Source organism: Pteropus alecto, unplaced genomic scaffold, assembly GCF_000325575.1.
Source record: "Pteropus alecto unplaced genomic scaffold, ASM32557v1 scaffold50, whole genome shotgun sequence".
In the NCBI taxonomy this organism is placed as follows: domain Eukaryota; kingdom Metazoa; phylum Chordata; class Mammalia; order Chiroptera; family Pteropodidae; genus Pteropus; species Pteropus alecto.
Window position 1 is genome coordinate 4,825,566 of NW_006431918.1, and position 27,810 is coordinate 4,853,375.

Here is a 27,810-nt window from a genome sequence, read left to right on the forward strand (position 1 = left end):
TACTATGTTGCAACCAGACAGCTAGTAGCTCTCACAAGAATAAAAAGAAGAAAGAAAGAAATGATACAAGAAGCTTATATATTTAGGAGCAAAAGAGGTCACAGATCCTAGTGTGTGGAAAGGAATGGAAAGTGGCAAAGAAGATTTAAGGTGACTTAGAAAGATGTACTCTGTGCAAGTCTTAGTGGAAAATCAGGTTGACTCTTCAAAATTTGCTATCATTTAAGGGTTGATGAGAATGATAATTGAATTTGTATTTGTTGACAATTTGCTCCAAGTTGTACGCAATGTGTTATGGAAATATTATGTAAGAGTTCCACTTAGCTGTTTTAACAGAAGTTTTTTCAATAAAATGGGGTCAATGAGTGGGAGGATGCTCCTGACTTAAAAACACCTCTGGGGAGCCAGGGCCACAACGCTGTCACCACTATTTCCCTCATGGTAACCAAATCTCCTGAAGGCCGCAGAGGTGCTAGTGATACCTGAGAGCTAATAAGTAACCCAGAGATACCAAGAAATTGTAAACGTCACCCATCTTTAAAGACATTTTCTTAATATCGATTATTACATCTTGTTGTCAACTTTTCTCTGCTCCCACACTGTCCTCGATGTGCAACAATCTCCAGGTAACTTTGAGAAGAAGCATAATAAGGGCATGCATATTTTGAAAAACACACCCTCTATCAATTCTTATCTGTCCTGCTGGGGGTCCAGGTTGGAGAGCATTTCTTCCTTTTCACTGTCTGTTGGCACGTAGCAGGTGAAGATCAGTGTATTCCTGGCCTCTGGACGGCTGTCTGAGAAGGCTGCCTCAAAGAAGTCCAACTGAAAGGTGACCAGGAGTCAGGGAACCTGAGTCTCACCTAGAGTTTGCCACTAACATTTGACATCCTTTATCTGTATTACTTAAGGCGTTGGACTAAACGATTCATAAGATCTGGTAGAGCGTTGATATTTTGCTGTTTCATTTTGACCAGAAGCTGGTGAACCTTGAGTAGTTTCATAGGATGACGTTACTGTGTTTTCATGTACATCTAAACCCAAGGTTGCAAATAGGTGGGTTAGATCCAGCATGCAAATGTGTTTGCTTTATATTCCCTAGTAGTTTTGGCTTTTTGTCATTTGTCGTTGTTGATAAGTTAGTTGTGAACACTTAAAAACAGGGAGATTTCTCAAAATCTCTTCTGTCTCGTCTTGAAATTTTTGGAACTGGCAACACTCGGCCCTCATTTCTATACCACAACCTCTTCCAGACTGGGCATGTGCTGTTGGGGTCCCCAGCCCCACCTGGCCCATTTGGCTCATTTCCATCCTTCCTGCCACTGTAGAAATTGGACTTTGCAATTCCTGTTATAAATTCTCTCCATATTCTCCAGATCACGTGGGAAAATGATGCTTTATAAAGGACACGTATTTCAGCTCATTCGAGCTTTCTCTGCTGCTCGGGTGTGCCCTGGGAGGATGGGTTTGTGTGGACACAGTCGTGGCGGACATGCCTGTCTGGCTTGTTCAAGAACACAGAGGGTGGGAGGAGAGCTAGAAGGTGAAAAGCTTGTGGTTCTGAAAAGTTCCGCATAGATCCAGCTGCATTACAGATATTCAGAAGGTGTGTGAGAGGCTCCATGGGAACGTCTGTATGCATCACGGAGAGATGAGATCGAAAGGAAGAAAAAGCTAATGAGGTTTTCAAATGTCTTTTCCCTCCTCTTCTTACCTTTGTTGTTTAGGTCCGTGCCAGAAACGCCGGGTGGGGGGCTGCTGCACCCAGCTGGGCTCCCTGTCAGCCCTGAAGCATGCTGTCCTTGGGCTCTACCTGCTGGTCTTCTTGATTCTCGTGGGCATCTTCATTTTAGCAGGTAAGAGCACCCTTTCTTGTCCTGGCCTTTAGGAATGCAGAAGGGGGTATGTAGGAAGTGAGAGCAGATGGGAACTGGAGAGCCAGAGTCTCCACTCTTCGTTTCCACAGTCGTGAGCCCAAACACTGTCCTTCTCACCATGGAAACTGTGAACGAGAAAGCCGGTTGGCCTTTCTGATCTTGCATCATTGTTAGCAGCATCGCTTGTTTGATATGAGATAAATCTTGGCAGGGGCTACATGAGCTTGGGAAGTCCCTGAGTCCAGGAGCAGAGACCTAGTTTCTCTGGGTGGTGTCTGACTTTTCCTGCATCATTATGTGACACCATGCACTACGCTGGGCCTCCCTGGAGCTCTACACTGTGTTTTGCACAGAGCAGGCTGGGCCCTTTGTCCTGAAGTGTGATGAAAATAGTCATGAGACACTTTGCTGCTAAGGCTAATCAAGGCCTTTTGCAATTACTGGGGTGGGATGAGTTGGCCCCAATTCACTTGGGCTCTTCTCCCTAGTTTCTGTCTGCAGGACAGGCAGGTTTGGAGCACATTCTCTAGTCAGGAAAGAGCAGAGCGTGGACGTAGGAAGAGATCAGATAGAGGACCCCATGCTTTGAGCAGCTCAGTTCATAGCCATGATGGAGATGGTGAAGGGACAGAGGCTGTGGTGGTCTCTTCTGACTCTCACTCAGAGAGAGGGATTCTCAATGCCCACCCTTCTCAATGGAGGTATGTAAGGCTTGACAAAGTAAGCCACGGGATCAGTTTATTTCAGCCTCACTTGTCTTACATGAGTGCCTCGTTTGTGCCAGGTTCCGTGCTAGGATTGGAGCCACAGCTAAGACCCAGGGGCTTCTCTCAGTCTAGGGGACAAGGCAGGTACACACAGATAGAGCCCTGTCTCAAGGGACTATGATGGGGACATATGTTGACACAAGTGCTGTGGTAATACAGAAAAGGCACACACGGAGGAAGTGTGGGTGTGGCATGGTGCGGGGATTGGTCAGAGCAAGGCTGTTGGCCAGGCAGAACTGGCTTGAAGTGCTGAGGGTGGGGTCCCTGACTTAACTCTAGAGAAGGAATCTGGAGGTTAAAAGCCCTTGCCGATGACCCTTTGCTGGAAACCCTGAGGCAGATGCCTAGGACCTCCCTGGTCTTGTCTCACTTAGTGTCAAGCAAAAAAAGTCACCTGCGCCCTGTGATGAGGATGTTCCATGCTACCTTAACCCTCAGGCTCCTGCACTCAGGGCAAAGGGCATCATTAGGAATAGTGCCTGTCCCTCCAACCATTGACCCGGAGGGCAGCCAACAGCAACAACGAAGGAAACTCATGATTCATCCCAGGGATCCAGGGATGAGATCCAGCCAGAGGATGATTTGAACATGTTCTTGAGCTACTCAGTGAAAGATTGGGATCTGGGTTTTGTGGGCTTGGCTGCCATGACCGTAACAAATTTCCAGAATTTTTGGAAAGTGTTTCAGCCCAGCAGGAAAGCTGGGCTACGGTGTTACAATTTCTCTGCTAAACAGAAAAGTTTTGTTCTGTCGACTTTTGTTTAAGGTGACAGACAGAAGAGGGTCTACAGGAGTCAGGCTGGTGGGGACCCTGGGGCAGGTCTCTGGGGATCTGGAGGTTCTGGAAGGACTTCATCTTTTGGGGAGAAGGCTTGCAGGGAAATGAAAGTTCTCGTCTGGTGTCTGATGGGCTGTTGTGGAAAAGAGGAGACACATTTCTACGTGGCCTCAGAGGGTAGAACCAGAAAAATGAGTGGATTTGTAACAAGATAAATTTCCATTCAAAATCGGGGAGCATTTCTAACAAGCAATGCTGTCCAGAATGATGAAGAAAGGCTTTTCTCCTGGCTTGGAAGTTAAATGGGATTTATGATGACATCCTGGAAGTTTCAGAACGGAGTGTGGAACATCATTTCCTGATCTAATGAAAACATTGTCATGCTTCCTTAGTTGTTCCATGTGGAAACCGGGGGAGGATTTTGATCATTATGATCATCTCTGACCCTGAAATTCCTGAATACCAGAAATTTGCCAGTGTGGAATGAAAATTTTGAATCGATTGGAACTGATCTGATGACAAAGAGCATCATACATAAAATCTTGGCTCTGTGGCTTGGCCACTGTCACCTCCCCAGGTTCTTATCTGGAAAATCATGTTGGCCTCGGGGAAAGATTTGGTGAGGGTGACCAATGAAAGAATATAGTCAGCAGCTGCCTCTCCCCTAAGGAGGGGACTTAGGAATATGGTAGACAAGTCTGGGATTCTTTAAGCAGGCCCTGCCTGACCTTAGGGAGGAAGGAAGTTTCTTCAGATTGCTCTGATTGAAGACCTCTAGTGATGCTTCCTTTCAAGGAATACCAAGATGGTGGAGAGATCCATGGTTCAGCATAAACTAGGGTTTGCATGGCCTTCTGTTAGTTGTCCTGCTGTGGCTGCTTCCCTATGTTAGGGAGAACGTTCTTTCGGGTGCCCTGCTGAGGTCACCTTGCACAGGAGGCACTATGGACTGAATTGTGTCCCCACTAAAATTTATATTTTGAAGCCCTAACCTCCAGTGTGATGATATTTGGAGGTGGGGTCTTTGGGAGGTAATTAGGTGATGAAGGTGGGGCCATCATGATGAGATTAGTGCCCTATAAGAAGCGATGAGAGGGAGAAAGAGAGAGAGAGAAAGATATTTCTACTATGCGAAGACACAATGAAAAGGAACCATCTGCAAGCCAGGAAAAGGGCCCTCGCTAACAACCAATTCTTAACCTCCCCCACCCCCGATCTTGGACTTCCCAGAATCCACAAGTGTGACAAATAAATGTGTGTTCTTTAAACCACCCAGTCTATGGTAGTTTGTTATGGCAGCCCTAGCTGATTAAGACAGGAGGAGTTCTATTTGAACCCCACTAGACTTGAAAAAATTCTCATTGACACAAAGCTCACATATACCTCTTATAATTGGATGACAAAATTATTCACTGCAACCAAGTGCCATGTTTGAATACCCGATTGGTAACATCGGATTGAAGTGAATATGCTTGCTCTTGCAGTTTTCTCAATATTGCAAAATAATAATCCAATTACATAAAAATATTACTCTATAAAAGCCTCACCTGGGACTTCTCTCGATTCATCTCTTTATCCAAGTATTCAAAATGAAAGGCATATACTATACCTTGTGTTTGTACGTCATTCCAGCTTCCCCTGTCGGTAGGTTAATCCAGCCATCACCCAAACGATTTTATCTATTGGGTTTTCTACCCACCATCTAACTCTCCATTCCTGATTAGCATTCTCTTGTGATCTTTCCTCTGATAATCCCACAGCATTACTCGGTTCTATATCCACAGCTGTCCATCATCTCCCAAGGAGGCGGTACCAGTCCATCTTTCCCACCCCCAATTCCTCCAAGCCTTTCTAGCTCTTCAACCATTTTAGCTGTTACCTGGGCTGATGGTTCTTATGTTTTTATACTGTTCCAGGGAATCTTCTTTGTGAAAGGGGAAAAAAAAGATGATTATTTCAGATTTATCAGGCTTAAGTTCATGAACAAGAGAATAGACATTGGATGGTCATGTGGTCAGATGGTCCTCAGTCTAGCACTTTAAGGAAGATGTTCTCTGATGGAGGTCAAGGGTTAGAGGAAATTCAGTCTTACCCATGACGACACTGGGACATCACTGGCATGACATAGGCTGGTGATCAGGAACCACCTTTTCCTCCCCTTCCCTGTCATTGGGGAACTTGAATTCCCACCGTGAAAATGAAACAGCAAAGAGGGGACGTGCAAACATCTGGGGGTCTAATTTGGTGGGAAGGTGGAATATTGCAGCAATGCGGGCCAGAGACCGGGGCCAGGGAGAGTTCCCTGCAAAACATGCGCCCCTCTCGCACCTTCGTTTAATTCTTGCTTAACAGAAGCAGGTCAGATGTTGCCATCGTCCTTCTTAACAAGCACTTCATCTGTGCACAAGTGCTTAGCGGGTTCGTGGCGTTTTAGTCTGTTTGGGCTGCTATAACAAACCGCCGCAGACTGGAGGTCTTAAACAACAGACATTTATCTGTCACGGTTCTGGAAGCTGGGAGGTATGAGATCAAGGCACTGGCAGACTCAGTGTCTCTGGTGAGGACCCTTTTCCTGGTTCATAGATGGCTGTCTTCTTGCTGTGTCTTCACATGGTGGAAGGGGCAAGGGACCTCTCTGGGGTCTCTTTTATAAAGGCACTAATCCCACCATGAGGACTCCACCCTCATGACCTAATCACCTCCGAAATGTCTCACCTCCTAATACCATCACATTGGGAGTTAGGATTTCAACACAGGAATTTGGGTGGGACACGAACATTCAATCTACAGCATGGAAATAAAAAGAATTATGAGATGTGGTTTTTGCTCTGGGAACGTTTAAAATCATAAACACACATGACATCAGGACAGTATGATGTGATTAATGCTACATGCCAAATTATGCAAAGGAGAGCCTTATTCCCGAGTGCTGGAGTAGCTGAGGAGGCCTCAGCCTGGGGAGAGCTGAACACCAAGTGATCCACATGTAGTTTGAACTAAGCACCCCTTGTTTTGATCGCCTCGTTTCAAGAAGGTCTCTCCCTGACTCTACAATCAGAGAACAGTGTGCTCAGAGCCCATATCTATTTATATGGCAAGTTACTGATAACTATCATGCATCTTGGAATTAACAGTGTGATGCCCTTGGCCTTTATTGGAACACTGTCAGAAACAGCCCATCCTGCGCTTGTTGTAGAGGTGCTGTTGAGGACGTTGTTCATTCCATTATACACATCGACTAAGGGGGCCCAGGGATAAACTATTGTCTGTCTTAGAAGGAAGTATGCTTTCCTTGAGGAACTAGTTTGTTTTCACCTTAAGGAGACTGTGAATCTGAGAGTAATTAAAATCGCTTTCAAGGAGGTAATTAATGCAAACTGAGAGTTGGTTGTTATCCCAGTGTAAGATGTGTGAATCTGAAGGTAATTAGAATAAAAACCTGGAGACAGATTTGTGCTCCACCCATAGCAACATATAGACTTTGTGGAAAGCATTTTTGTGTTCGTCTCATTCCTACCATCATTTAGTCTCTCACTCATTCTCCCTTTATCTCATTTTCATCTACTTTTATCTTAGTGTATTTTTTGTCTCCTTGTAAACTGCCTTAATCCCTTTTGGAACAAAGAAGGGTGTTATGGAATGAACAACGTCCTTTAAAAAAAAATCTGTCTATTTATTTCTGCAAGTGCACGATGTTTTCAGATACTCGCTCCGTACCCAAGCTGAAGGCAGGCACTGCTCACACCACCCTTGAAACGCTTTAACTCTCAGTAACAGCACACTAAATGTTAGCTGTACAGTTTTCCTATTTCCACATACATCCATAACTGACACTGAGAGTTTTAATGTGACAAACGTTCTCAGAGGTCATGGAATTACACTGTACTGGCATTATTGCATTTACAGAGAATATTAAGACAGGCAGGATCATGCAGTACCTTACACTGCTTAACAGCATGGACTGTGAAGCCAGCCTGTCTGGGTTCAAATCCTCCCGACCCAGACCTCCTCCGTTACCAGTTCTGTGATGTTGGTCAAGTTACCTGCCCTTTCTGTACCTGAGCTTCCTTTTTTGAAAATGGGGGAAATTAATATAGCTGCCTCATTTGGTTGTAATGAGAGTTAAATAAGTTAACTTACTTCCTGGCACATAGTAAGCATGATAGGAATAGCAGCTACTATTACTATTGTCATTATAGTAGAGAGCTACCACGACTATTAGTATTCTTGCTCGTTTTTTCTTAGCTTTCTTTGTAGTAAATTAAGCTCGATGATGTGGACTGAGAGTTGGAGAAACTTCAGCTCAGTCCATTAACACTCTGTAATCTTGGGGAAAATCCTTTTGCTGTGTGAACCTTAGTACACTCACTTATAAAATGAGCAGGTTGAACTAGATGAGTGTTTTTCAAACTTTTTGGCCATGGCTTACATTAAGAAATATATTTTACATCACAACTAGTTCACACACATTCACACATATACACAAGAAATAATCTTAAATGTATGATGCATGCTGATGATTTCCTATTCTATTTTGTTCATTTAATAAAAAAAAGGTCATAAAAACCGTACATGTATTTCATGAATCATGAATGGGATACAAGCCATAGTCTGAAAAACAATGGGCTAAATGATACTTCTATTACTCTATGTGACTTTCAAACATTCTAAGAGAATAGGTGTATTAGCTTCAGAATTGGGCTTTGAAGGTAAACGTCTGGATTCAATCTGAGCTGTGCCACTGAATGGTTTTATAATCTTGGGGCAAATTATTTAACCTCTCAAATTCTCAGTGTCCTCATCTATCAAATGGGATAATAATAGTAATTACTCCATAGGGTTGTTGTGAGGATTAAATTAATATATAAAAACTCTGAGTGCCTGGCATATTAAAAGTACTCAATAAATATTTGATACTTTTATTGTTATTACTATTATTGGAACAATCAGAGGGATTGGCTCTGAGAATATCAAAGGATTAGAAACCTACTTATTTAGCCTAAGCTACTACTGGTTTTGCCTATAAACAGAGAGGACTTGGTGTTCTCTATGTGGCAGGAGGGTATGCGCCCAAGGCCCACGCATTGCTAATAAACACACAGGGGAAGCCTAGAGACTTTGTCTGAGGGACCTTGGGCTTGCTGTGACAGCACAGGGCTCAGGATGCCAAGAAGCGACGCCGTGTTTTCAACATTGTGGCTCTTTAGAGGAGAGAGCAAATGAGGCCGCTCGGTGGTGCCGGTCCCACCGATGGCACTCAAGAGCTTAAGCCTTGACAGGGGCGTCTTGTACAACCTCCTTCTCAGGGCAAGAACCTCCTTCTCGACTTCCCAGATGGATGAGATATTATGCTTCTACCGAGGAAGAGTTGTAAGTGACAGAAACGTCTGCCTACTCTTCCTCGACTGTCTCACCCATGCTATTTCTAGTTTCTCTCGTAGAAGCAACTCATAATGAGGCTTTCACCTCATCCTCGTGATTGTTCTCCAGTGAGTTGTAAGCACCAGTTCCTTCAACAGTAGCTCATTAGACCTGGTTTAGAGACCTCCGTGTGTGTGATATGCCCCTAACTGCATACTTGCCACATTTTATTAAAGTTATCAGTGTATGTGCTTACTCCCCCCTAGTCCAAAAGAAAGCTCTTTCATGATAAGGCTCTGTTATTCCCAAATGCCCTGCATATGGTAGGCGCCCAGTTAATGTGTGGCCTAAACTGAACAACACCTCAACATAATGGCTCCCCCACCCGACAAACTCCAGGTTTGCGTGGTAAATGGAATGAAACATAGCACTCATGGTGTGGTCCGGCCAGGGCAGGGCGTGCTGGGCTGTGAGCAGTCTTGGTCTAAACGCTCCATGCATGCTGATGTAGTCTAATTTTGTGCAAGCCTTTCTAGTGGTAACTCATAACGATACACGATACTACACCCAACAGATAAAATTCTGTGCAGTCATTTAATAATCATGTCTGTTCTCTACCCTACCCCAACCCCAGATCTTTTTCCAAGGAAACACTGCCCAGCAAGGCTCCTTCGTCCTATGTCAGTAAAACTGGCTTTTGTTGGTTTCGTTGTTGCTTTAACTTAAATGCAAATCTTGTTAGTGATCTTATTTAAATGTCATCACGTTGGTTTCTGCCAAATATTGCAGCCTGTTGGATCAGTTTGAATCTGGATTCTGATGTCCGTCATTTAGCTTTTTCTTTCAGCTAACACGTCTGAACATATCTGAGACAGTCTCCCACCCCAGCCCCCACTCCATAGCCCGCCACCACGTGCACGGTTCCCAGGAGAACATGACCAGGGGCACGTCAGCCCATGCACACACTTGACTGTCCTGTGAGGTGGTGTAACATCACCTCGATGACCCTCCGCCACCCTCTCCCTTACACCTGGACCTTGCTCACCTGAGAAGATACCCTTTCCCCTGCCTCCCACCTTGGCTGGGTGGGCCTGCCCAAGCTATCAGAGCCTCCCCAGCAGAAGGAGCCCCCCAGTCTCACCTTAGCTCCAGGGAAGCGAGAGGAAAAAGGAGGAAGAGAATTTTGACATCCTGATTCCTCCATGGAAGTTTCCACTGCCCAAGATGAGGGATTTTCATGTCTCTCTGACTTCGATGGATGCCTCCAGCCACCCTTTAGGTGAAAAAAGTGGGCGTGGGGGAAAGGTTACCTGTAAATTTAACGATAAGCTGTTTGTGTCTTCAAATTGTTATAATAATTAGATAGGACATGGCAGAGGAACAATCTAATTACATCCTATTGGAATGTGTCCTCTAGACAAAGGGCCAAATCTGGCCACTGCCAGTTTTTGTCAATAAAGCCACACCCATTCACCTATTGTCTATGTATTGTCTGTATTGTCTATGGCTGCTTTGCACAACTGTGGCAGTTGAGTAGTTACAACAGAGACGCTGTGGCCTGTGGAGCCTAAAATAGTTACTCTCTGGCCCTTTACAGAAAAAGTTTGCCGACCTCCCCACCCCTAACTAGGCTTATACTGACTGCTAATTAGCCCTTTAATCTTTCACCTTTGGCTTATGTTCTATAGTTTTCAAAGAATTTTCACATATGTTATGTCATTTAATTCTCTTTACAATTGAAGGAATCCAAAAACGAGGTCACAATATAAGGGCGAGGAAATCGAGGCTCTGAAGAGTTGCTGGTGCTGGCGCTCGGCCCCACAGCTGGGGGGTGGGAGTCTAGACCATGAGCGATGGGACTGTGTGGATTCAGGACTTCTCTTAGCTCAGGCTCCTGTCAGATGCAGTACCTATCACCCCCTGTTGAAGTGCATGGGCACTGGAGTCAGACTGCCAGGGCCCAAATCTTGGCCTTGTCACTTACTATGTGACCTTGAGCAAGTTATTCAAGCTACCTGAGCCTTAGTGTCTCAGAAGTGGCAACACTTCCCACTTCAAAGCGCGGTGAGAATTAAATTAATTCATCCACATAAACCGCCTACAATATTCATGGCAGATAGTTAAGTATCGTCAGTGTTTGTTAGGTGATTATCAACACGTATAAGTCCTGCCAACCGTACCATAATCCATCCCTCATTTCACTGTGCTATGCAGGAAATAAGAGAGATTTGTCGACTGCTTCAGTTTCTATCCCAGGAGCCAGAGTTGGAGGAAACTTTAGAGGAACTGTGAATGCAGCACCCAGATCTTGCTAAAAGGAACTTTCTTATTTAAGCAAAAAGGAGGTAGGAATGGGCTTGAGTTAGTCTATTGCTTTCTTCTGCAGCTCGCACCTCCCTCTTCATGGCTCAAACTTTGTACCTTCAAAACTTGTGTTTCCTTCTGCTTTCTGGTTCTGTTTTCTGCTGTGTGTGCCAGAACTATCAAGTAGATTTTATCACTGATGGTTTTGAGTTTGAATTGGGATTGATGCTGAGCAACTAATAAGCTCTTGTTCTCCACCCTTTGGGAGGGAAGAAGTTATAAACTCTTGGAATTTCTGAGATGATCCTGTAGGCATCGTTCCTTGTCTGCCCCCACCCAAAAGACTGGAGCCCTCTCCAATCAAATCCCAAACAATAAATGCTTGTTGAGCACCAGCAATGTGCCTGGCACTGCATTAGGCACAGCAAGATAGGAAGGGGAATAAAGAGAGGCCCCTGCCATAAAGAGTAACCAAATAGAGAGCAGATACGCCGAAAACAAACAAACAAACAAACAACAACAACAACAAACCTATAAAACACAGTGTAGAAAAAAGAACAGACGTTTTGGAACCAAGTAAACCTGAGTTCAAATATCAGCTTGATCATTTATGAGTTGTGATCTGGGGAAATTATTTAAGCCTCATTTTTTAAAAAAAACCATTAAAATGAGGATAATAATGATCACTTACCAGTATTGTGACAATTCAATGAGATAATACACAAAGTACCTTGCATAACCCCTGGCTTATACCAGGGGCTCAATAAATGTTTCCCTGTAAACCTCAAAATAGAGGTATTAGAACATTCTGAAAGTTCCGACGTAACTCAGTGAAGCCATAGCTTGGTCTCCTTTGCTGCCCCACTCCCACCTGCTTCACCTCTAAATCGTGGAGTAAATTAGGAGCTCGGTCCTTGGCCTTCTCTTCTTTAACTGAACTCTCGTCCTGGTGACCTTCGTCAAATCCCATCACATTCCATTTTGTCCTTACCTCTGACTTTTGCCTTGAATTCTAGGCTAATACGTTCAACTACCTACTTGTGTCATTGCCACTTGATCACTTAATAAGCATCTCAAACTCAACATGTGAAGAGAACTCTTGATTTCCCTCCCAAACTTGGTTCTTCTCCATTCTGCTCCATCTCCGAATGACACCACGATCTACCCAGTTGTGTTAACCAAGAACCAAGGAATCCTCCTAGGTTTATCTTACCTGCCTCCCATGTTCACTCTATCAGCAAGCCCTAACGGGCTCTACCAATTGCCATCCAATGTGGGATGGACACAGTTAGCCAACAAAAATACAGGGTGCCCTGATCAAGCTGAATTTCAGATAAATGATGAATCATTTTCTAGTAGAAGCGTGTCTCAAATACATGGTGAGAGGGCCCAGGAGGAAGGAAGACAAGGCCGACAGCTTCCCACATAGTCAGCCAGTCTCAAGTCTGTGGGGGGCATTGGTGGTGGTGGTGGTGGTGGTGGTGGTCGGTAGCCTTTCCTGGTCTCTCTCTGGTGCTAGCCAAGGCTGGTGGCCCATTGCTGTGGCCTCCACGCAGATGGTCTTGTTAGGATAATGTCCCCTTGCTTTCTGTCTCTGAGATGTCCCTCAGAGATGGGAAATCCAAGTCTTCTTGGCCCCAACTGCCCTTCCAGCTGCAGCTCAGTGTGATATGATGGCTGGCAGGCATCCCCTGGGCTCCTGCCCTTCTCGGTGCTCTTTTGCGACATTTCCCAAGGTCCTTTTTGAAGTAATCTAGGGCTACAAGGAACTGAGACAGGGAGCCACTGTTGTGGGGGGTGGATTTTTGTAGTCCCGTCTTATACCACTGATGTGGTCCCAAGCCATAGCCTTTCCTCCTCAGGAAATCTCAGAAGAGAGGTGGACCCAGGCTGTGCTCCAGCTCAGGGGACATGGGTGGCCTCTCCCCAGGTTCCTTCCAGGCTTCTCTCTGAGGAGAGCACCGGTCTGAACTCAGCTGTCATTTAGCGGGGCTACCTGCCTCCCAGCACCTGTGCGAGCACGGGGAAGGCAGTTAAGAAGGTGTCCCAGAATGACTTGTAGGAGGCCATGGTGCTAGTTCCCAGGGTGGGAAGCTACATGACAGCATGACAGAGCCCTGGTCATGCTGACTCACTCTGGGAGGGATTCTTTCCGCAAAGTGCTTTGTTTCTCCTTCCTGCTGTTGTTAACAACGATGGGGTCTGGCCAGTTGTCCTCTGTGAAACATAGTATCTGCCAGAGTTTTGGAAAAACTACATCTTTCTGGAAGGCGTTGAGGAAAGGAGTCTCCTACCTATTAACACTTGTTCCCTGCCCGTTAGCTATGGCCACCGAGCAAGAGTAAACAAGTAGATTGCCTTGAAGAAGTCCATGTCCTTTCAGGATCTCCAAAAGCCATTTATACCCTTGGGCTTAGAAATCCTACTCCATTTGTCTCAAGGAAATTATTACAAAGGAGAAAAACAGGATGTATATAAAACTCTTAGCAACATCTTTTATGATCACTCCAGACTGGTAAAACACTTAAATTTCGTAATTTAAGGGCGTTGTTTAGCTAAATTATGGTAAATCAACACAAAGGAATATTACCTAGCCTTCCCAAATGATAACTGTGACGTAACATGGAAAAATGTTTACGAAATACCATTAAGGGGAAAAGACTGCCGAGCCGTGTGTGTGTGTGTGTGTGTGTGTGTGTGTGTGTGTGTGCGCGCGTGCACGCTGGGAGTGCGAGTATGCAAGCAGAAAAACAGACAAAAGGAAGAAGGGCAGAAGGGACCTTGGAGAAAGGAAAAACCCCGTGGAGGAGTGGGGGGCTTATTGGTACACATTCTTCTCTTTCAATTTCCTCTAATGTTGTTGGTGTTTTAATAAAACCACCCTTTAAAAAAGCCACGGGAATCTTTCTGTAACCCTGAGAACGCAGTGCCCTGTGAGACTGCCCCGGAGTCATCAGCACACCAACTGGTGAGGTGACAGGTCTCCCCTGACTCATGCTCCAAACGTGCTCGTGTGCTGCCCCTGCCTGGTGTTGGATGCTGCCAACGGCGGCTCCCTGGAGTCAGGGACTAGAGGACACTCCTGCCACAGACTAGGGGAAGCTGGGCGAGAGCCCCAAGGGCACCCAGCATGGGAGGGGCCAAATGACAAATAAAACCAGAGCTGGGAAGGGTTAGTCCTGGCCTCAACCTCATAAATGAGGCCGAGGCCCAGGGTGGGGACATGTCCTGCTCAGGGTTTCCCAGGCCTCGGTGGCCAGTTGGAAACTTGTCTTCAAGGCTGCAGACCCTCCTAAACTCCAGACCCCCTGGGAAGCCCCGTCTTCCTGTGCGCCCTCCTCAGGGGCCCCAGATGTCACCCGTACCCAGACTTGTGTCTTCCAGCACCTCCCTTGGTTCTCGAAGCTCACTGCTTTGCTAATTTTTACTTCTTATTTCTTATAACTTCTACTTTCTTTGGGAGTAAAGTCATTATATGGGAGCAAAGGGAGTAAATTCAAATGTTCCAAGTTTCCCTTTAAACTTTCTTTTCTCTTTTTTCTTTTAGCTTTCTCCCCCCAGCTTTGTTGAGGTCTAATTGACAAATAAAAATTATATATATTTATGATGTACAATGTGATGTTTTGATATATGTATACAGCAGGAGATCATCACTCCAATCAAGCTCATTAACACGCCGCCACATCACATAGTTCCCGCCTGTCGTGTGTGTGATGAGAACACTTGATTAACTTCAACTTTGTACACTCAACCAACGTCTCCCCACCTCCTTCCCCGTAGTCCCTGGCAGCCATGATTCTACTCTGTTTTTATGAGTTTGACTTTTTTAGGTTCTACATGTAAGTGAGATCATACAGTATTTGTCTTCCTGTGTTTGGCTCATTACACTAGCATAATTTCCTCAAGTTTTATCCATGGTGTCACAAATGGCCCACCCTAATCCAGTGTGACCTTAACTTGATCACATCTGCAAAGACCCTTATTCCAAAGAAGGCCACAGTCACAGGATCTGCGTAGACCTGAATTTAGTGCGGGGGGCACTATTCAGTCCAGTCTACCAGGGAATGAAAGTATGCTTGATGTCATTCCTGGTAAAAAGCATCGAAAGGAAGAAAGCACTGTGGGCTCCCTCTTCTGCTGAATCTCAGAAACCCCCCTGCTTTGTATTCTTTCATGATACCCTCAGCCAGGTGCTGCCACGAGAGGAAAGAGAAGAGAGGCTCAGGGAAACGTAATGTGTTGTTCCAACAGGTCCTAGAGACAGTCAGCCTGGCACAGCACGCAGGGCCACGTGGGGAAGCCCCAGGAGGGCAGGAGGCAGAAGACAGGAGTGAGGAGAATGCTTAGACCATGCCTTCGTTGAGGTTTCCACAGGAGGGAAAGACAGGGCAGACTAACCCATTTAGGGTTGGCTTGTTTGAATAATTATGGTGGGCTTTGGGCTACTGAGGTGGTCTCTAGTTGCTTGGAGGGACAGTCTCTTCCCAGCCAGGAAGGTTTTTTAGGATATCAAAGCATCGTAATATGCAGTAATATACAGAAAATTGTTAAAATATATAATATACCTGGCACTGTGGAATTTCCTTCCCTGAAGGCCCAGCTTTCTTCCAGGCCTTTGGATTATCCTGCTGAGGGCAAAGTCCATTTCTGGCCAGAGAGTAGCAAAGCATGAGCCGTTTGCAGTTATGGGGGAACATGGGGGGATGGAACTCAGCTGTGCAAGTTGGAAAGTCTCCAAGCATGGGCATAAGGCCCACTGTGGCACAGGACTGCACAGGAGTCGGGGGTGGAGGAGGAGGGCGAGTCCTGGACCAGGTTCCGGGTAGGCGGATGTGTTCCTGGCACCTCCAAGGTCTGGCTCTCGTCAAAGCCCAGACATGGGTGATTTAATGGCAGCGGATGTGTTGGTGTCACTGCATCAGACCCTGGGGTTGGCCTCCAGCTGGCAGTGGTGCTGTGCTGAGCCGTCCCCACCTTGGTGGCTCTGGACCTACCTCCCTTTGTTGCAAAGACTCAGTTCAGAGGCTGCCAGCGGGTAGCATTGCTCTCAGCCTGGGTCTCACCACGAGGAACCAACAAGCAGAATATATTTCCTGTGTCTTCCTGTGTCTCTGCTCAGGACTCTGTGAGCGCTTTCCGACCTGCCCGAGGCCAGCCTGCTCATTCATGTGTGGCCGTCCTATTGGCCCAGTCAGCTCACTCCAGCTCCAGTGCTTTCTGCAGTGCACATTTTTCCTGTGGCTGGGACAGTGTCCCACCCACTGCAGCCCCCAGCTCCTCTTTGGAGTCACACCTATGTCCACCGCCCGTCCTCGCCCAGGCTGCCCGTAGTGGAGGACGCAGACCTGAAACACTGTGTGGCAGGGGATCCCCATCTGCCTCCAGTCACTGCAAGCTTAACGGTTTCCACAGGGAAGAGCTCTGCCTATGGTCAAGGCAGAAGGTCAGTTGAGAGTGAGTTGGGTATTACTGCCGATCTGCATTCTTCTTGCCTTCCGTGCACTCTGAGTTATCACAGGTCCACCTATTTCCATGGCCTGGCTCCTGAGTTGCCCCATCTGTAGTGCCCAAGGCCCCCGTTTTCCCATAGGGCAGCCGCCATCGTCACCACCGATGCCACCACAACATCACGCTAGTATTGTATTCACATCATGGTTTCACTTGATCTTCACATCATGCTGTGGCGGGGGGATACCATCGTCCCCATTCACAGATGAGGAGGTCGAGGCCCAGTGAGACTGACAGCTGTCACAGGTGAATGGGTGTTCATTGCATGTAAATGGCACTGGTGGTCAGGTCTGAGTTGGGCTCAGACTTCGGTTTTCTAGTCAAGAGCTCATCCCTCCCCCACCCCCCCACGGCCCCCTATGCTTACCACCCAGCCCCACCAAGGGAATGCAGATCTGCTGGAAACCGGAGCTCTGGGCCAGGCAGGAAGGCCTCTGCTCACGTGTGATCAAAACCGGCCTGGGACTCGGGTCTGCCCAAGTTCACTGTTCTGTCCATCATACCACATGGCCCCCGGACAAGAAGTAGCTGGGGAAACTGAGGCACCTGGTCGTAAAGGACAGAGAGCATGATTTTCTACAGAGCAGGCTAGCTCCAAGCCATTTCTCTCTTCCACTCATTTGTGTTGGTTCACACAGCCTGGCCGTGTGGGATTTTATGATGTCTGCTGTTATAGTACACATTATACAAAAGATCGACGAGAAGAGTTGTAATACCACACTGCAAACTACGAAGTAAAACACATGAGCTCAAGGACTGATTTTCAAATTTTCTTGATGAAGCTGGAGGTTATGAGGAAGTTGCCATTGCTTTCTGGAGCCATTACTTTTGATTTAACTAGGCGTTGGGGGCTGGAATAATTTTTTTCCCCTCTCAGTCTTGGAAAGTGTCCCACAGCTGGAGCCGCCTGCTCTCAGCTGTTTGTTTTTCCTCCTTGGAGAGGGACTTGGGAACGTTCCCCACCAAACCCCAGAGGAATGAGCAGTTCAAGGCACTCTCAAGTCCCCAGGCACACGAACCCCAAGCACAGGGGTCCCAGGCTGCACTCTTCCTCCTAGTGGCCAAACGGCTGGCTCGCAGCCCTGACTGCCCCCAAAGAGCTGGGCCAGTCCCAGGCCCCTCCACCTTTACAGTTCGATGGCAGAGGAGATGGGAGGAGGGAAAGAAGATTCCTGCCCACTGGCCCTAGGCCAGGTCCCAAAACTCCAGTCGTGAAAGCTGAGCTGGGGCTGCAGTGAGTGGCTCCCAGTCAGCCCATTTATCATCTGGCCTTGGGTGGGACCGGGCAGAGCCTGAGTAATGCTTGCCGGCAGCTCTCGCTTGGACACAGCCAGACTCTCCCCTAGGTCCCACCCTCACCCCAGGGGGTCAGCCCCCAGACACAGCCATCTTCTTGCCCCACCCGACCCAAACTCCTCTCTTTAGTTCCCCTTTAGAAATGTTTTGAATTGTGGTAAAATAAACATAACATAAAACTTACCACCTTAACCTTTTGTGTATAGTTCAGCAGCATTAAGTACATTCACATTATTGTGCAACTGTCACCGTCATCCATCTCCAGAACTCTTTTCATCTTGCAAAATTGAAACTCTTTTACCCTTTAAACACTGACTCCCTATTTCCCCCTCCTCCCCGCACCAGGCAACCACCATTCTACTTCCTGTCTCTGAATCTGACTACTCTAAGTAGCTCATGTAAGTAGAATTATACAGTATTTGTCCTTTTGTGACTTGTTTATTTCATTTCACATAATTAATGTCCTCAAGGTTCATCCATGTTGTATGTAGCATGTGACAGGATTTCCTTCCTTTTTAAGTCTGAATAATATTCCTTTGTCTGTATATACCACTTTCTGTTCATTCATTCATCAGTGGACACTCAGGTTGCATCCACCTGTTCGCTGTTGTGAATAATGCTGCTATAAACGTGTGTGGACAACTATCTACTTGAGTCCCATCTCAATTCTTTTGGGTTTGTACCCAGAAGGGGGATTGCTTGCTCCTTTGGATGTTGAAGCCAGCTTGCACTTGAAAGTCCAACAGGACTGGCCACCTGAGACCTCCGTCTGCTGGGAGAGACAGAAGGTGAAGGAGAATAGAGAAGAAAACCAAAAGCTGGGGAGATAAGGAACTTTAATCATCCTGCAGCTCCCAGCATAACTACGTCACTAAAGCAGAGCTGGGGCAGGGTTGTTAGGTGAAGTACAGATTCCTGGGCCCACCCCATTCCTGCATCAGAATCTCCAGGCTGTAATCTCAATGTTGCTCAGCTAACCCTTATCTGCAGCAAGTTTTAGAGCCTGAAAACTGAATATTTCACTCACTGGGCTAAAGATGGCAAAAGGGGCCTCATTAGATTCTCTGTGGTCCTAGGTACACTTGGGGGCGTTGATAAGGAACAGTCCTGCACACACAGCCTTCTGGTTATCAGATCCTTGGATATAGCCATAAACCCTGCCTGGCTGGGTTGTGTTATAGTCCGTATTAGTTTCCTAAGGCTGCCGTAATAAAATACCACCAGACTGGGTGGCTTAAGTAATAGAAATGTATTTTCTCACAGTTTTGGAGACGAAGTCCAAGGACAAGGTGCTGGCAGGGTTTGTTTCTCCTGGGCCTCTCTTCTTGGCATGTGGACGGCCACCCTCTTGCTGCCTCCCGATGAGGTCATCTCTCTGCTCAAGCTTGTGCCTGGCGTCTTTTCTTATAAGGACATTGGTCATTTTGGTTTAGGGCCACCCTCATTTTAACTTAATCACCTCTTTAAAGACCTTATCTCCAAATACAGTTAACATTCTGAGGTCCTGGGAGTTAGGATTTTAACATATGAAATTTGGGGGTGGGAGAGACACAATTCAGCCCATAAAACTCTCCCTACCTCCTTTATTCAATAGATGATTATTTAAAATTATCTATATTGCTCAAATAGAACACCACCATCAGGAAATATGATTAAATTACTCATAATTTCACAGCTCTAAAACATCAATTATCTTCAATAATCCCTCTTTTCTTTTAATTCTTATATTAGTATGTGTTTACCTAATGTTATAGCATAAGCATTTCCCACATTGTTATATAAGAGACCTCATAGCTGTCATTTTTAGGGCTTCATCTAGTTAGTGTACCATGATTTAATTATTCTCGATTTGTCCATTCATAACACTCTAGCTTTTCACTGCTGCAAAAGGTAAGAAGGCAATGAGTTTGTGCTATAGTGTTTTCCTTCTTTTGGATTATTTCCCTAGGGTTAATTCTCAGGGGTGAGATTATTGAACAGACATGTGAACATTTTTATGGCTCTTGATACATTTTGCCAAATTGCTTTTCAAAAGTATTTTATGCTGTCATCAGTAATGTATAAACACACTAGTTTTCACCATATTCTTGCCAGCATGATGTAGCACTTGCCCCATTATTTTCAGAGATTTCACTTTGTTTTATTTTGTATTTCTCTGATAGCTAATGATCTCATAAAGTTTTTCATACATTTAGCTATTAATTATACCATCTCTTAAGGGAACTGGCCCTTTAAGCCTTTTGCCTGCTTACTACCTATGTGAAGCCAAATCAGATATTTATTAAACATCAACTATGTGCTTAATAAAAAAAGCACCACGTGGTGCTGTGGGGTGACAAAGGAAGTGTAAGACCTAGTTCTCACCTTCCAGAAGCCTACAATCAACAACTACATCTTTTTCAGTTATTGTTGATTTCTTTGTACCTTATTGCTTTGCACATTGTATATGCTCAATAAATTTTGTTGAATGTAGCTCAATCCCAGATAGCATGTTTATGAATCTTTGTGATTCACGGAGCTCTGCATTCAATTCAAAGGAATGTAGAACCAGAATTCAAAATGAGCCTGAAACCCAGAGAGGTAGCTCAGACCTGAGCATCTAATACAGATGAGCATGAGGTCTTGGGCTACAGCGAAGGGAAGATGCGCTTGATAGTAGTTTTAAAGCAAGGTTTAGGGTTTGAGATTTGCACTATGGGTTACTGTGTGCTATGGCTGCCCACTGAAAGCTATTGCAATCAAAGTTATATTAATAGAGATATACTATGTAGAATATGGGAGGTGGCAGTCTTGTTCAGCTCCATGCAGATTAGACAACTCCACAACTCCTCAGTATTGGTCTTCTTTTTGATTTTTTATTTTTAAAACATTGTAAACCTACAGAGAAGTTGGAAGCATTATTTAATGAGCATGCATATACCCTTCATCTCGATCCATCAATTGTTAACATTTTGCTATATCTCACCCCACCTCCCCAACCCTCCACCCCACCAGCATCTCTCTCTCCTCTCATTGTTATTACTATCTTTATTGTTCTGGAATCATTTGAGAGTCAGTTGCAAATGTCACCCCTAAACACTTTCATATGTATTTCCAAGAACAAGGAAATGCTCTTATATCACCACTTACAGTTGTTAAATTCAGGAAATTTAACACTGTATAGTACAATTATAAATATATAGTCCATAATGAACTTTCTTTAATTGCTCCAGTAATGTCCTTTATTGAAATTTTTTTTTACCCTTATCAAGACCCAATCCTGAATCACACATTTAGTTATCATGTCTCTCTAGTGTTCTTTTATCTAGAATGGCTCCTAGCATTCATTGCTTTTCATGACATTGATATTTTTGAAGAACACAGGTCAGTAGTTTGGTATAATGTCCCTCAATTTGAGTTTGATTGTTTCCCCATGATTAGATATAAGTTAAATATTTTTGGCAGAAATACTTCATTATTCCTGCTCAGTGCCTCACATCTGGGGGCATATTGTGTCATTTTGTTCCTTTATTGGTGAGGTTAAATTTGATCACTTGGTTCCGGTCTTTAACTACTGTAAAGGTATCTTTATTCTTTTTCTAATGAAGAAGAGATCTGTGGGAAACGCTTTGATACTGTGTAGATATACTGTTTCCCAACCATTTTTCATTCAGCAACTGTAGCATCTGTTGATAATTCTTGCCTGAATCAGTTGTTTCAAAGCTGGTCCCAATTTGGTGGGGTTTTTTTTCTTACTTTCCATATTTAGTGATATCATATTGGTAGTTTGATATGCGCTAGGTTGGGAGTATTTATATCTCAGAAATTGGCACCTCTACAAGGTGGGGTTTTTGTTTTTGCATCACTGGATGCAGACACACTGAAACACATTCAAAGAAGAATGATTTGGGTGATGAAGGGACTTAAAACCTTAAGGAAGGAGGATCTATCTGTCTTCGAATATTTAACTAACTAACTGTCTTGCGAGAGGATTCTCACTGTTCAGGCGGTCACCCCTAATACCTTCCCCTCCCTGCCACTCAGTGCTGCAGTACTGCATGAGTCTTTGAAGGAACCACAGGCCCTGCACATCTCCCACTATGTCCCTTCCTGTGGGGAACTGGCAGGGGTGGCATGGAACACAGAGGCTGCAGTTCACCTCGAGTAGGGAATGTCCTGCTTCTCACGCTAATCCTAGAGGAAACAATGTAGATACAGAGATGTGAGGTGTGGAGGACACAGAGTTCCTAGTAAATGACATTCTATTCTTGGTAAAGGTACAGAGAGTCACTTCTAAGAATGAGAGGGATAAAGCAGGCTTGGGCAGTAAGAAACATGGAGAAGGTGACAGCTAAGGAGATTTTTTTCCCAGCCTACCAATCCACTCAAACACGTCAGCTCCAGATATATTCAAACAGCACAAGAACGAACCAAGTTACCACAATCCTTCAGCAGTGCTATGTGCTTCAAGAGGTATAGCAAGGAAATGAGGTGGCTGCAGCTGCCCAGGGTTTGTCACTAATTAATATGGAAGTAACTCAACTCCCCAGACCCGGGGCATTTGAAAGCCTCTCTGAATCCAGTTGCAGCAGCAATTCAGGTATAGCCAGAGGAGAGCTCATAGAGGAGGTCAAGTTACAGGATTTGTCTGCCTATTGATGACAATGGTCAGGTCCCCTTATGGTGAGAGAGGTGACAAGCTTGGTGGCAGTGGTTGAAAAGAGGGGAGTCAGTGTTCATGATCGCTTTAGAAAGTACCAAATGATTACCAGGTTCTAAGGGGAGCAGTGCTGGGGGTCACTCAGCTGCAGAGGGGGAAGAACTGTGTGTTCAGGTTGTTGGAAAGTCACAGACAGGGAAGATGAAGAATAAAGGTGGATGGAACACTCTTTAATTTACAATTGCAAGACAGAGCCTCGAGGCTGTCTCTAGCTAGTGGCGAAAAATCGTTTCTTCTCACTTTCCTTAGTACTTCAGCTAATACAAGTAGGAATGAAATTCAGGTCCAGAGTAGGAAATTAGATAATGTATATAATTTGCTTTGTAAAATATGAAACTCTATGCAACTGTTTGATGTTCCATTATGAATATTAATGTCAACAAATGTGATAATAAAGAAAGGGTATGTAGAAATACCAATGGTATGAATTCGAATAGGGCTTTTAATGGACATGGGGTTTTCTTCCTACCTATTTGATTTTCTCAACTTACGTAACATCTGCACAAAACACACAACAGTGTCTGGCTCACTCCCTCTTTCCTTTAGTCTTCACAACAAACTCAAGGTAGATGTTGTTAGTTCTATTTTTAGATGAAAAGCAACTCAAAATCACAAATTCCCTTGTTCAAGAGGCAAGAGAGCAGGTGAAGTGGTGGGAAGGACTTGAACCCAGGCCTTTAAATTCTTAGTTCAATATTCTTTCCTTTCTAATCCATATCTAAGAACCCATTCAATTCTCAGAGTCTATGAAATTCTGAAATCTACTTCCTTTATATAATCTCTGCACTTCACACAGCACTGTCACTGTTCGAAAAATTGGAAACATGAGATGCACGCGGTGTTCTTTTTTTTATTACAACATGTTAAAAGTTATTAAAATTTTTCCCTTTTGTAGAAAAGGCTCTGAAACCACATAATACAATATTGTGATTGATGACTGTCACTGGTGCAATTTCATATGACTGTTTTGCAATACTAAATACTTTTTACGACACTGAAAATATCCAACCTAATAATGCAAGATACTCTGGGGATTAATTAATATTTCAAAGTAACTCTCATTCTTAGTGTAAATGTTTCTAATTGGAAAAATTCCACCTGTTTGGGTGGAAATGCTTTTTGCATTATTGTCAATGATAATTCACATGGATGGATGGATGGATGGATGGATGGATGGATAGATGAGTGGATGGATACCTAATTCTGCTTTCCTGGACAGCAGTGTGATATGGTAGAATGAGATGTGAACTGGGTTTCAAGAAATGAGTACGAGCCCTGGTTCTGCCACCAACTGTCTAGATGACCTAGGATGTTTCATATCACTTTTCTCAGCCTTCATTCCCTCATCGGAGAATAAGAAGAAAATGACTTTAAGATCAATTTCAGCTCCAAGCACTATGATCTTTTGACACCATGAGTCTGCTTTTTAAGGAACAAAAATGTGAGAGATTTGACAAGGGGGCTGCAAACCCCATGCTCTGAAAGAGGAAATCCATTAAGTGCTTAGATCCCTGACAAGTCTGGCCCAAATTCCCTACGTGCTTATTAGTGATAATAATTTCCAACCTCCTTAAAATACTTTATGACAGTTTCAACAAATGAAAAAAGATGAATCGGAGAAAATTGGCCAACACGGAAAGCTCACCCACTCCAACCCAAAGCCATGTGGAAACTCTGGGGGACTGATATCGAGCTGTTTGAAAACAAGCACTCATGGAACAAATTGTCCAGAAAGACAGAAACAGAGAAACATTCTTGCCACCCTCACTGATTTCAGATTGTGGCCTCATGTGACTGTGCCGTGAGGCAGACTAGAGAGGGGGAGGAAGGCTCTCCCCTAACCCAGCCTCAGTGGCTATTGCTCAAGCAAGAAGAATGGACCGTGCACTGGGGTCGAGCGGATGGTTTGGGGTTTAAACCTGGACTCGCCATGCATGAGTTGTGTTGTCTGGAACAAGCTGCTCAATCTCTCTAAGCCTCATCTGTAAAACTGACACATGAACATGTTTGGTTTTCCTTCCTGAAATGGTCAGTCAGGTGTAGCCACAGAAGAGAGGCTCAGGAAACCAAAGTTTACTGTTCTTACAGGTCCTAGAGACAGCAGGCATGGCACAGCACACGGGGCCACAGGGAGGGAAGCACCAGGGGGGTCAGGAGACAGAAGTGAGGAGGACACTAAGGCCATGACCTTTACAGGGTTCCTGTGAGAAAGGCAAGACAGGGTGGGGTAAGTCGGAATCGTTTTGGTGGATTTCGGGCTATAGAGCTGGTCTCTCGTTGACTGGCCCCTGGCCCTGGGATGATTGGAGCAGAGGTATATTGCCTCTCAGGGTCACAGAGGAGGTGTGGCTCCAGAATGGATATCAAAGGTGTGCTCCCAGCTGGGCTCTTTGCTGTTCCCAAGAACTGGCTAGCCCAGGGAAGAGTAGTTTCTCTCCAGCCAGAAAGATTTCTTAAGATGTCAAAATGTTATAATATACAGAAAATAATTATACACACACACACATACTGCACGACACATCTTATCTGTAAAACCGAATATATGAATAATGACCTCAGAGGATCACGTGAGATAAGATACATGACAGCACCCAGTCCCCCGTCTGGCACTGAGTAGACACCCATTAATACTAGCGTTTTCTTTTCTTCTGTAAGTTAAATGAATGGACCATTAGATTAGTGGTCCCATCTATACCTATGCCTGGCTGTATGACCTGGGGCAAGAGGATTCTTCTGTCCAGGACTCTATTTTCTCAACTGTGAAATAGGAAAGAGCAGCCAGATGGTCTCCAGGACAGCTTTCAGGCCTATTGTTGCCACTTTCTTGTCTGATTGCTGCTGAAACCTACAGTGCACCTTTATGGGCTAGAAGGGTGTGGACAAGAGGTCCCCTTGGGGGACATGGAAAAGACAGGCTTGGAGGCTGAAACTCTGATGCCAGATTAAGAAGAGACTGTTCACATCTTGTGGACACAAAGCCCAGCTCTGACACAGTGGCCTGCACTGGACCGTTAGAGCCCAAACTACTAATCTCCCCCATGTCCAACCATGGGCCCGGCCTTTGGAGAGGCGGAGAGAAAGTACATGGCATTTGAGTGGTGGAGCCCAAAAAGCACCTGTGCCATCACATATATGTAATTTCATATTAATGTGGGTGCCTTGTCTGTATAGCAAAATCTCTAAGTTTTCCCATAATATCAATCTCTGAGGACTGCTATAAAAATTAAAGGGTACAGTGTATACCAGATATTCCACATATGGCAAAGCGTCTAGCACAGTGCCTAGTAATCAGTAAGTGCCAAATAAATGAATTAATTATTCATGATCCAATTATTACATAAGTAGGGGACACTTTTTTCAATAAACATTGAAACTATCTCATGTCTTAATAACATTCAAACACTTATTTGTATTTTTTAAAATATGTACATCACTATACTGTATACCTAAAACTAAATAATATTGTATACCAACTATACTTATGTAAATGGTCAATTTACTAGCTTAATGATGAAATAAAATTCTAGAAAGGAGTTTCTGTTTCATGATGGGTGGATACCACATTATATAGAAGGGTCATTCATTAAGTGAAATCCATCAAGTTAGGGTTTTTTTTTTCTTTACTTTTCAAATAGAATGAAAAGTGCTGGAGGTAAGATCAAGTGTGAGCTCTAAGATAGCAGTGTTTACACCCCCTTTCCTGATGTACTGCTTTATTACAGGTTGGGGGCTTTATTATATCAAAGGAGACTTCAGCTTAAATGCCAATGAGGGGTGCCTGGGAAGGTCAGCGACTGTGTACCATAGGACAAGTCATTTTTCTTTAAATGGGACTGTGCTTTTCATGTGTGGTTTGAGAACAGAGTCTATATTATCAGGAGAATTTTTTTATTTCTTTATAACTATATTCAATTAGTATGTCTTTGAGGGCCACTTTCTAAAAATAACTTCAATAAAAGAACAGCAAGGCCCACTAGAGGACAGAGAAGACTCTCCACCAGATTTTTGTTGCTAAATGGGATTGTCAGACCCCAAAAGTGCATTTCCCATGGGCAGCAATGATTTGAATAAACGCTTGATCCTCCGAGTCCAGGCAGCCTGGCCCCACGAGACTCACACTGGCCATGTCTGTCAGGTCAGTGCCTCCTAGGGACAAAACTAAGGCTTGGAAAGCAGCTCCCACCTTCACTGTCCACCCCAACTTCTTCCCAGTTAATCTCTAGTAAAGGCCTCCACTAACCACTTGTTATAGATTAAATTTTGTCCCCCTCAAAATTTCTAAGTTGTAGTTCTAACCCCCAAGGCTTCAGAAAATGGCTGTATTTGGAGACAGGGGCTTTAAAGAAGCAATTAAAGTTAAATGAGGTCACTGGTTTGGGCCTTAAGCCAATATGATCTGTGTCCTTATAAGAAAAGGAGATTAGGACACAGACACTCACGGAGGGAAGGCCATATGAAGACTCAGGACAAACACAGCCATCTACAAGCCACAGAGAAAGGTCTCAGGAGAAGTTAAATCTGCTGACACCTTGGGCTCAGACTTCCAGCCTCCAGAACTGTGAGAAAGTACATGTCTGTTGTTTAAGCCACCCAGTTTGTGGCACTTTGTTATGGCAGCCCCAGCAAACTAAACTAAGAACAGAGGAGTTATAAGACAGTTTCCTTTTCTGTGCAGCATTCTAACTAAATGATTAACTTCCTGGCAGCAAAGGTTGCATTTAGACTTCTCTGTACAGTTGACCCTCAGTATCCGGGGGTGATCGGTCCCAGGACCCCGGCAGATGCTCAAGCCCCTTAAACAAATGGTATAGTATTTGCATATAATCTATATTTGTATATAGGCTACAGCAGGGTCTGCCCACTCATCACTTCATTCATGAGAATTCAGTGTAGTGCTTCGAGTGCAGAAAATTCAACTTTTGCTTTTTGAAACTTTCTGGGATTTTTTTTTTTCTGAATATTTTCAATCTGCAATTGGTTAAATCTGTGGATGCAAAACCAGTGGATATGAAGAGCCAACTGCAGTTACCACCCACAGATCCATATAATGAGTTGGTACCTCATATACATGTATTGAATGACTTAATGCATGAATGAACAAATGAATATCTTAAATCCGAACTTTTTGTGGTCTCGTAGGACAACAGGGAATCAAGATGTGAAGAAGCAAAGTACAAAAAGGAAGATGGGAAGACAATTGGCCTCTTTGTGCTGTGGAAG

The 27,810-nt window shown here is 44.6% G+C and overlaps 1 protein-coding gene across 1 annotated transcript in view; it reads left to right on the top strand.

Annotated features, from left to right (window-relative positions):
- Window positions 1-27,810, top strand: part of SCARA5 (scavenger receptor class A member 5) — an 88,776-nt gene that overhangs the window by 20,311 nt on the left and 40,655 nt on the right. The window contains exon 2 of the mRNA XM_006906248.1: window positions 1,728-1,856. Within this exon, the coding sequence (XP_006906310.1) occupies window positions 1,728-1,856 (129 nt within the window). The remainder of the gene's footprint in view (window positions 1-1,727; window positions 1,857-27,810) is intronic.